Genomic DNA, 11,759 nt, shown 5'->3' on the forward strand with positions numbered 1-11,759 from the left:
CCAAATCCCAGTGTAACTAGAGTTTATGGGCCCTTGCGCATACTTCTCCACGTGTATACCAGTGCTTTCCATACAGATTTTCAAAACATATGAAAAGTACCACAAAATCTGAAAAAATTACGTCAAAAATATGCGAACCAAAATTACAAGAATATTCCAAAAAGGAGAGTCAACATGAAGGGCAAGTTAAAAGCGGCACTGAGAGTGAGTTCTTAATAATATCTTAAATGATGATGTGCAAATCTGGACGCCAGCTTTCCTAAGGCTGAGAGAAGTCTGGAATCCGATTTCTGCTCATGAAGCTATCACTGTTCAGACCATGATTTATTCATTCGGCCGTGTAGAATCCCGCGCCCCTCCTCTAAAAAAGCCTGTCTGGTTCAAAAAGTAAATATACATTATCACAGGTATTCTTACAACATATAAACAGATGAAAAAAAGTTCCCGCACAACTGACTGTCTTGGTAATTAAAAAGGGAAAATGTCACAGCAATGGGGAAAAAAAAAAATTATGATTCTTTAATTTGTATCCCTTGTTTCTTAAAAAGCAATTCTGGTTGAAAAGTTATAATATATTTTCATGTACACTTTAACAATAGAAGTAAATAGCAAGAAAAGAAAACTCCTCCACTGCAAAGAACTGCTATTTGCACTAAAATGTAGGATTTATTACAATTCATGAAATCCAATTTCTAAGAGTAAAATATGCAGGCTTTTGCCTCAAAAATCTGAGACTTTTCACCGTTTGATGGTAAAAATTGTCGACTGTGCAATCCTCGAGAGAAAAAACCAAAAACGGCGACATTTTACAGAAAACCTGTGACAGCGGCAATACTGGTGTACACTTCTCAGAATGGCATCAGGATAACTACATATTAGCAATTAAGAGTAACCATGGTATTGTTACCGAAAACTTTTGAAGTTTTCAAGGATACAGAGATGTTAAGTTAGTAATTTTGCATAATTTTGAGATGGCAGTCAGCACAAGAAAAGAGCAGAAAAAGAACCATGGTTCAGCTCCTGTGCTGAAAAAAAAAACCTAAAAAAATTAGCAGGAGGCTGCTTTTGAAGTATTCAACATTAATCACGTTAAAGTATTAATGGAAGTTAGTAAAATCTATATTTTTCAAAATCCCTTATTTCAACCCCTTTCCCCCTGTATATAGGCATGTATGCCAGGAGTTGCTTCGAGCCCAGACCCACACGAAATGTACAGATCCTTCTGATTTCCCCAGTATTTTTGTTGAACTTTCTTGTTTTTTCATGTGTGTCAAACTCAACCCCCCCCCTGAAAATCCTCTCTTACGTGCCTGGTATACACAGGCTTCTATGAAAACGAATGCCAATGTTTATTTTGAACGAAATGAAGAAGTTTTATGCAAATTCCTAGTTCTAAAAACTGAATTTCCTAAATAACGCCGTAGGTTGCATTTCACAAACATCAACAACAAAAAAAAAACAATAGGGGATTCTTTCCAAAAGACAGTGGAATTGTACATTTGAATGAATATTTCGGCCCCATGTCCAAGGGCCGTTCTCAGCACAGCACAAGCAAACAAAAGGAAGAAGGAACTTACATTAAATTGCAAAACAATAAAATTAAAAATGTTTTTTAAAAACTTTTTAAAACAGCCCTAGCATCATTACTTCGACGCATTTCAAACAGGACTCTTGAGTTCTGACACAACATCTAATTCTTTATCAGATGCTGGGGCAATGGAATATAACTTGAGAGCACTAAATGGTGCCCACTATAAAATGTTATATATCGAATATACAGGGTGTCCACAAAGTCTGGATACATACGAATTTTGAAGATTTAAGAAAATTATTTGAAGATTAAATTAAAAAAACGAGTTTTTTCCAGCTGAGAGTAAGGAGCAACATTAAAATGAACAGAAATCATTCCATATATGAAAGGGGTAGACCCCTCCTGGTTTTTTAGTGCTTTTAAAGAAGCTTTTTAGTGTTATAATTAAACGGCTCTTTTGTTTCCAGAGTCGTGCTTAGATAAATTGGGACGAAAATCACACTTCAGCGTCAAGATCAAGGTATTGAGGAGGGGGCAAGCTGCCTCATATACGTAAGAATTTCTGTTCATTTTAATGCTGTTCCTTACTTTTGGTTGAGAACAAAACTTTTTTTTTTAATTAAGTTTCTGATCGTTTTTTAAATAATGCCAGGATATCCAGCACCTCTCCGAGAAAAATTACAACTCCCACACCCAATCCCTCCATGGAAAGTTCCTCCCACATAAAATACCCTCCCCCACCAGAATACTTATACCAACTCTATTCTTGTTGAATTTTCCTACCAGAAAATTTCTTGTGGATGATTCCACCTGAAAAGTTATTCTCAGCACACTCTCATTTGACAATTCCTTAAATTCTGGTAGTTTTTCAAATCATGCTGGAAATTTCCCCCATGGATTTTATTTTCCAGAAATCTTCTCTCCCCCCCCTAGTGGAAATTTGCTCCCCACAGAAACTCCCCATAGAGAATTTCTCCGGCAGAAAATTCCCTTACGGAGGATTTTTTTTGTGGAAATCCCCCCACACTAGATCCTCTAGACCAGTGGTTCTCAAACTTATTTAGACACTGTACCACTTTTTACCCACAAAACATTTTAGGTATCCTTCTCAGTTACCGGTACTAAGAAAACTATAGGTAAAATATTAAACAAATCTTAGAACTTTGACCTTTTGAACTCAATTAAGCATCATGTTTAAGTAAAAACAAAGATATATTTTTTACAAACATTTTTATTTTAAAAACAAGCACACACAAAACTTGAAGAACAAAAAGCTGCTTACTTTCAAAGAGATTAGTGAGAAGGATGAGTTTGTTTCCCTTTACACAGTTTAAAGAAATTGGGTTCTAACTTAGTTAAATACAATCTTAAATCATCTTCAAAATTTAATTTGTTTCTAGATTTACTTTTAAAATAGGTTAAACTTGACAAACTATTTTCACATAAATAAGTGGTGGAAAACTCAACAAGAAATTTAACAGCAGTGCTTGACAGTTCTTTGAATTCCTTCCCAATACCGATCCAGAAATCTAACAATGTAGTACCAGTAGTCAAATATTTATTTTCCAGTGTTCAGGGATCACATCAGACTTCAATGAGTTGCTCCTTTTGTAAATGCAGTCACGATAGTGTCCATAGCATCAGCATTAAAGAGGACACCTATCAAGGTTAACTATTTCTGCAAAGGTGGAAAGCACTCTCTTGCTGATCTTCACTGCAATCAAATACTGGATCATCTGAGTCTTGAGTTCAGTGAAATCAGCTATGTTTTTCTCATTATTTTTCAAAAATGTATGTGATTATTTAAATGGTTTGCAGTTGTTATGTTCTATTTGTTTTCCCAAAAAGTGATCTTTTTTACTATTGCATCAGTTTTCTTTCCTACATAAAAAAAAAAAAAAAAACAGAAACATTGCCCTGCTTGGATGAATTCCAGATGTTGAGTTTTTCAAAAATATCACTTAAATAAGCCAAAAAAGCCAATCAAAATCAGTAAGTACAGAAGACAGATGGGACTTGTGTTTGGTAAAAAAAATATAATTATTTGCAGAGCTCAAACAAACACGACACAACATTTTCCCAGGAAAGCCATTGTAACTCAGTATGTAGCAATAAGTTATCATGGAGGCTCAATATTTCCTGGTGTAGAATTTATAGTAACGAGATTTTTGAAGCCTAGTTTTTAGCAAGTTCACAATTTTAACACTCAAATCAAGGACATCTTTATGTTAATCAGGGAGGTTCTTAGCCAGCAAAGCCTCTCGGTGAAGTACACAATGAGTGAACTTACACTCAGTTGAAACCTTTTTAACACGACCTACAAGCCCTGTGATGTGACCGCTCAGCCTTAGCACCATCCATACACACTGACACACAGTTCTTCCACTCGAGCTAGTTTTCAAAAAAAAAAAAAGAATCTAAAAACTTGAAAAAATCTTCCCCTTTTGTAGATGTTTTAAGTGTCTTACAAAACGAAATATCTTCAAGTATTTCATCTTGAAAAATGCCTTGTACAAAAATGATCAGTTGGGCTTTGCCAGCAACATCCGTGGTTTTATCGAGTTGTATATTAAAGCAAGGAGTACCTTGAGTTGCTCCAACAGGTTTTTCTTTCGTATCATAAGCCATATCAATAATTCTCCTTGAAACTGTATCATGTGATAATGGAATTGTCTTAATTCTTTTTGTCTCTTTCTCTACAAACATGCAAGAAACAATTTCTGCTGTTGCAAGGAGGATTAGATTTTTGCTGATAGTAAAGTTTTTACCAATATTTGCAGTCAAATGACTAACTTTGTAAGAAGCTTTTACAACACTGTCATTTTGTTCTGCGCCAGAAAACTGTTAAGATCTTCCAAAAGATGTTCAAAGTACTGTAACTCCTTTTTTACTAAATTCTCATGTTTGCTTTCAAAATGGTGTTTTAAAAAGGAAGGTTTCATAGACTTGTTTGATAAAATTTCAGAACAAACAACGCATTGTGGATTAAGGTTGTCTTAGCTATCAGTCCAAGTAAAACCTAATTATAAGTACAACTCGTCATATTTTCTTTTATTACATATAGATTCATTTGCCAGTTTTTTTTCTTTTCCTTTGGCTGCTCATTAGTAACAAGACATTCAGGACTACTTTCATTTTGTTTTTCCCAGATTCTTTAGGAGCAATTTATCCATTGTTAATTTTTATTGTCAAATTCACTTACATACCTGAATCAATACACTGACGTACTGTTTGAACAGGATTGAGTGTCTGCAGAATAACACAAGACACCACAAAAATAACACAATACTGGTAGCAAGCTTGTAATAACAGACAATACTACTGTAGTACAGTGACACAAGAGACAGGCCAGCCTACACAACCACCCTGACGACTAGGCCCTGGTGGCGCGCGCACGTCAATATATCCCCACTGAAACCACTTGGGAGTCAGAAAGAAACAATTCTGACAACTTTGCCAGTCCTAGAATTAAAGGGTTGTTTTATATTTTTGTTGGCCAGCTGCAAACCCTTTAAAAATTTTTGTGTACTCCCAAAGGGTACACATACCACAGTTTGAGAACCACTGCTCTAGACAATTCCAACTGGGTGAAACTTTGCCCATACAATTACCCTTACTTTATCTAGCAAAGACAAAGTAAGAGAAATAAAGAGAACATTGTATAGGAATTCTTGAAAATTCCCAAAGTGTAAAATTTCCCCTGGAAGGTTCAACCCCTGCAAACTTCTATCACCACTCAAGAGTGACAACTCAATTCTTTCATCTTTAGACAGAGCCACCATTCAATATGGGATTGAAAGATAGGCTAATATAGATAAATAAAATAAATAAATAAAATATCAAAATTTGTATGTATCCAGACTTTGTGGACACCCTGTAGAAGATAAAAGAGCCATTTTTGTTAAAAAGGTTTCTTGCCAGAATTCTCCAAACAAACTAACTCATTTCTCCTTTCAAACTCTGACTTAGTACCATTTTATATGAGGTACCATCTGAAATTTCAGCGTTACTCATTTTTGTTTAAATGATTCATTGACTGCTGCTGCTTGAAACTACAAATATTCTAGCCAGTCTTTGTAATTTTCTAACTTAATATCTTATGCAAATAAGCACACAAACATATATATATATATATATATATATATATATATATATATATATATATATATATATATATATATATATATATATATATATATACATATATATATATATATATATATATATATATGTATATATATATATGTATATATATGTATATATATATATATATATATATATATATATATATATATATATATATATATATGTATATATATATATATATATATATATATATATATATATATATATATATATATATATATATATGTGTGTGTATTTGTATATATATATGTATATACATTAACATACGTACTTGTTTTGATCTGTGTAAAAGTAAACAGATTTTGGAGAACCTTTAGAGCCATTGCCAATCACTTGAAAATATATCTTCCCAGGAACATGCCCAGCAGTCCACTGCTTTTTAGTTAGCCTCTTTGCCTAAAAAAGGAAAATGGTCATCAAAATAAAGAAATCTTGAACAATATATCAACAGGAACACAGCCCCATTTATAGACAAGAGTATCAGAAAATCATGGGGTGAAGGGTAATATATATAAAAAAAAAAAATTAAGCCATATATTTATATGTACTCCTTGAAAGTCATTTGCATGAATCTGAAGATGGAAAGACCCCCCCCCCCCAGCAATACAATTATTTTTTACATAAAGTAAAATGTATTACATTCCAACAAATTCCCAAGGGAACATGCTGAAAATTTGAATTTCCAGTATACAACTTATCTTTTAATATTTAGTAGCACTAAAAAGAATAGGTAATAACATAGCTGGCAAAGGGTGCATAGTTTTGTCTCCTTGAGGGGGCAACTTGTTCTTTATTTTTGCAGAGCTAGCTTATCACTTTTCTAGAAAACAAAATAATTTAGAAATTTGATTTCTAATTGTTTTTTTAAATGACAAAAATTTATTTTCTGTAAAATTGGTAGTAGCCACAATAGCAGCAACAATAGTTGCAATGGGCGTGAAAGAGAAGTTGTTTGTACAAGCACTGGCAGAAGTATTAGTCATAGTCATGGTAGAAGTAGTGACAAAAATGCCATTAAAATTGGAACTAAAGGTTTTCTGGGAAAGCAACAATTTAATTTCAATGGTTAGGTACAATGTGCATAGATAAACCTCCAGAAACTATACAGAAACATGGTATTGGGTGGGCTACCAGCAGGTAAAGATGTAGCTTTGACTTCAAACAAAGATAGTTTGACTTACAGTCTCCTAGAATTCAAGAAGTAAATACATTGTAAAGTGTAAAGAATGTAGACTTTGAAGATTGGCAAAATCTATATAAACAATGTTTCTTAAAGGTACAAATCCCCAGACAACACCTGGCAGGAATTCCAAAAAAGTTCAAACTGGAAAAAATTAATCTAAAACCTGATAGTTACAGTAGGTTGTTTAGAGGTAAATGGTCTTGTAAGATTAATATTGCATCCTTCCTTCCACAAGGTAATCTTGAAAGGTTACCTCATAAGGAGCCTCACATAAGCATTCTCCTTCAAAACTAACTGCAATAACAACAATTTTTTCTTTCTTATAACATAGTTAGATCTTACTGTATTTAGTAGTGTAAAACTGGTTTTAATTTTCACTCTTTTCATTGACTTCTAATAAAAACTTTTTAATAACCTTGGCTATATCCAAGAATTTACAGATTTTGTTTGTTTTGTCTTTTTTTAAACTTTTTCTTGTCAAGAAATGACTCAAAATACCAAACCAGTGGCAATGCTATAGTGTTGTCTATAATAAAGAACCATAAGGCTTTGTTGTTTTATTATTTAATTATTATTTTATTTTTTTCCTGGAGGCACTTCACACAGAAGTGGTAGTCATATAAACTTCAGAGGAGGCTCATTTGGTTGTAAAATAGAAGTTCAAGTGCTATTTTTAAGATCAAAAAAGGATTGGAGGGCAACTAGACCCCCCCATGTTTGCTTTTACCCAAATGCATCCAATTAAAATTTTGTCATAACTACTTTGTTGAAAAAAGTTGGAAGGTCATGCAACTATGCTTCTAGGGTTGAACCCCCCCCCCCACAGCCTGGGGGCAAGGGTTGTAAGTTATACAAGTTGCCTGTTTTTGGTTTTTATGGCTTTTAACATATAAGGTTTTTATGGAAGGGGTGGTCATAAAAACTCTAGAGGAGGCTAGTTTGATTTGAAACCAAATGTTCTAGTTCCCTTTTTAAGAGTGAAAATTGATCAGAGGGCAACCAGCCACCCCCCCCCCCCTCAAATCTTTCTAATCAAGATTTTGACATAACCACTTTGTTCTAAATAATCCAAAGGTAAAAAAACTATGGTTACAGGTTGGACCCCCCCCCCCCAAGTCCCCATAAGGTTTTTGTGGAAGGAGTAGTTTTATAAACTTTGGAACAGGCTCATTTAATTTGAAACTGAAATTCTTAGGGCCCTTTTTAAAAGTAAAAAGTGATTGGATGGTAACAAACCTCTCCCCCTACCTTGTTTTCTCTATAGATACTTGATCCCATTTAGTTCAAATTAAGATACCCATTTAGTTCAAAATAGTCAAAAGGGAAAATAACTAGGCCTCCAGGGTTGCCAACCCCTCCCCCTACAGTCCCTGGGGCAAGGGTCATAAGTTATGCAACCTGTCCATTGTTAACATACATTTTTTTTATGGATGAGGTGGCTGTATGAACTTTGAAGTGAGCTCATTTGGTTTGAGAATTAGAGAATTCTAGTTCCAAGTTCTATTTCAAGGGCTTTGAGGGGGGGGGGATTGTCAAACATGGAAGCATACTTATTTGATATTTGAAGTATTTTGAACAAATGCCTGTATCAAAATTTTGATCAGATGCATTTAGGGATAAAAGGCATAGGGGGGTGCCCTTTGATTACTTTGCACTCTTAAAAAGAGAGTTAGAATTTACAATCAAATGAGAAGGGCTTTAAAAATCTGTTAACTACAATTTTTCTGCATTGGCCTATTATAAAGTGAGAACTGTTTTCTTAAGATGTTTCCTTCTCAATATCCCTTATTCTAGGCTTATAGGCCTACCCTATTTTAACATATAGCAGCTATAGGCTTGTTTAAAATAAGCTATGTTTATCATGAGGGGGAAGGGAGGTAAAGTAAAACCTTGTGCCTTAGAAAAAAGATTAGTAGGCTATTTAAGCAGGAAAAAAAAAGTAGTTTTGAGAGTAAAATTCTACTTTAATTACTTTTGGCTATCTTGAAAATGGGTTGGGTTAGGAAAATGAAACTCTTGGGGATAGGTCTACAGGCTGAAGTATGTCCTGGGAGGGTATTTTGAAGTACCTGTCTCAACTCCTTCTCTCTCTAGAGGGTTCTGACCTTTGATGACCTTTAAAAATATGTGCATTATAAAAGTGAAACCTTTTAAAACAGATCTTTTGCTTAAAAGAAGTACAAGACAATTGTTTTCAGCTTCACAACTTTGCTCAATCCCAATTTATAAGGTTTTAAAGATATGCAAATGTATTTCCTAAATTTTGAAGAAAAAAAAACATTGATATTGCTTAAGATTCTACTAAAATAACAGGAATTGCTTTTTCAGAATTAAAACCAGAGAACAAGAAATTGATAACTGAAAATTAAGGTAAAATGTTGTTTTGTCAAAATTTCAATAGGTTTGAAATTTAACCTGTGATGTGGACAAATTTCAGGACCCTCTAAAGGGAGAATGTGTGGAGGTAGATACTTCAATATACCTTCCCAGGACATACTTTAGCCTGTAGATCCACACCTGAAAGTTTTATTTTCTTACCTTAAGCCTTTACCAAGATAGCCAAAAATAACTAAAGTAGAATTTTACCATTTTGAGAATGTTTGGGTCTTTTTGGTACTGGTCCACTAAACAGACACTTCTAAAAAGTCAAGTTTGGTTAATGCTAAAGAAATAAAATAGGATGAATATATAATAGTTTATAAACAAGTTTGGGCTATATATTTGCACATTAGGGGAGTGGGGGGTAAATATACCATATATTAAATATGTAACCTAGGCTAACCTAACCTAGGTACCTCCCCCCCTAAACCCCAAAAAACAACAGTTTAAATATTGTAAACACAATGAAAACTACTCTTTGCATTCCATTTCTGAATAGTGATCTCTTGAAAAAAAAACAGTCTGGCAGGTTTTGTTGCTCATTACTATATAAAAGTGTCTGTTTAATGCACCAGTAATGTCTTTTTTTCAAATGATTTTTTATTTTTAAGCATTATCAAGTCCTGAAAAGGGGGAAAAAATGGGAAATTTTTTGATGAACAGATTATGGTCAATATCTACCAAATCATATTATTGAGTTAGGAATAAAGTGAATACACCATTCAATGCCATTTTTTATGCTGATTACGAATATAATAAGCATTTCTATTACAAATTTATTTCAGCCCCCTCCCCCTCTATATAGGCGCTACGAAACCTAACCCAACCCCCCCTACACCTGAATGTGCCTGTATAGGGGGGGGGGCGGGAGATAATTTCCAGTTGAATTGCTTATTATATACGTACAGAACATTAAAAAAAGCCTCGAATAGTGTTTTAACTTTAGTCCTAACTCAGTAATATGATTTTGTATATACTTACCCAGATTATTTAGACAGCTAAGAAACAAACTTACCTCTAGAAACAGAGTTTAACTGAGAATCTAAATATGAATTTTTTTTTCATTGCAAATTTAATTTTAAGCCTTTTATAGACTCTCAAAAGATGAAAACTTTTTCTCTTATTTTAGATAGCCTAGATTCTGGCTGGGATACCACCATATGGCTAATTTGACAGTGTATATAGGCCTATATACAAATCTTTAAATTAGCCAACCAGCCAACAAGTATTTTAAGCCTAGGAGTCCAGCTAGACATAAAGGAAATATATTAAGAAAACAATTTTTGCTCAATAATGTGCCAAATAATCCTAGATAACACATTTTGCAGGGGGAAAGCCTTTATCTTCACTTCTTTCCTTGTTTTCCCAGTTTTTCTAAGAAATTCAAGGATATCATAGAACCTAATACATTCACAGAATATATAGTAAATATCTACCAAATCATATTATTGAGTTAGGAATAAAGTGAATACACCATTCAATGTTTTTTTTTATGCTGATTACGAATATAATAAGCATTTCTATCAGAAATGAATTTCAGCCCCCCCCCCCCTATATATGCCAATTCAGGGTCAGGTTAGGTAGAGCCTATATAGGGGGGGGCTGAAATTTATTTCCGATAGAAATGCTTATTATATTCGTAATCAGCATAAAAAGAGGCATCAAATGGTGTATTAACTTTATTCCTAACTCAATAGCCTAATATGATTTGGTAAATATTGACCTACCCCCCTAATGTGCAAACATATACCTAGAATTGCAACCTCAATCTAATTATAACATCCATTTGCATCACAAATGAACTTTACTCCCATATTAGCCATATGGTGGATGTCTATTCTGGCTTACATACCTGTGTTAGTATTAATCTTGTTAAAATCAGTTTAACTGTAAGTTGAATAAATGTTGACAAAATAGACAATCAATAAATGCATGAAATTTATATGAGCTAGGCCTATAGCCTATTTTATTTTGGTAAGGCTAGAATGAATAGGTTAGGCATAGGTTAAAATTGAAGTTGTGACAGAAATAAATGTCATATTTAAATTCAGGATCAATTTGTGATTCTAGAACTAATTTTGTTTATTAGCTGACTGAATAGTCTGTTAATCAAAAAATTTACAATAAAATGTCAATTGTCGCGGGCCAAACGTTAAGCAACTGATCTATGAAGACTGCCCTAAAAAGGGTAAATCATAATTCTATAGATTATTGTACCTTTATTTCAGTTATATGCTTAAGATCTTTTGGCATTGTTTTGTAGCACCTCAAAAATATACCAATACATGCGTTTCTAAACATTTAAAATCAGTGCCTAGGCCGAGCAGGATTGTTAAATGAAAGAAGTCCTAATTCGGGCGTGGAGGCTATGCTTCCACTCTCGAATCTTAAAATTCGGAAACAAGTCTTAAACATTCGGGGAATTTTCGGGGACAAGTCTTCAAGATTCGGGGATAAAATAAAATGGAGTTTTGTTGCGAAAATCTGGGAGCCCAAATTTGTTTTAGGTTTGTTTTCAGG

General features: G+C 33.7%; 1 protein-coding gene across 1 annotated transcript in view; it reads right to left on the reverse strand.

Moving 5' to 3' along the window:
• The window catches only part of RNaseZ (ribonuclease Z), an 85,598-nt gene extending 74,059 nt beyond the window's left edge, over positions 1–11,539 (reverse strand). Inside the window, exons 1-2 of the mRNA XM_089086292.1 lie at positions 11,457–11,539; positions 5,949–6,073 (exon numbers count right to left, since the gene is read on the reverse strand). Coding sequence (XP_088942418.1) covers positions 5,949–6,073; positions 11,457–11,492 — 161 coding nt within the window. The 5' untranslated portion in view covers positions 11,493–11,539. The remainder of the gene's footprint in view (positions 1–5,948; positions 6,074–11,456) is intronic.
• Positions 11,540–11,759: the final 220 nt, after the last annotated feature.

This window comes from Artemia sp. Qi Xiang Cuo, chromosome 3 (assembly GCF_049724085.1).
Source record: "Artemia sp. Qi Xiang Cuo chromosome 3, ASM4972408v1, whole genome shotgun sequence".
NCBI lineage: Eukaryota > Metazoa > Arthropoda > Branchiopoda > Anostraca > Artemiidae > Artemia > Artemia sp. Qi Xiang Cuo.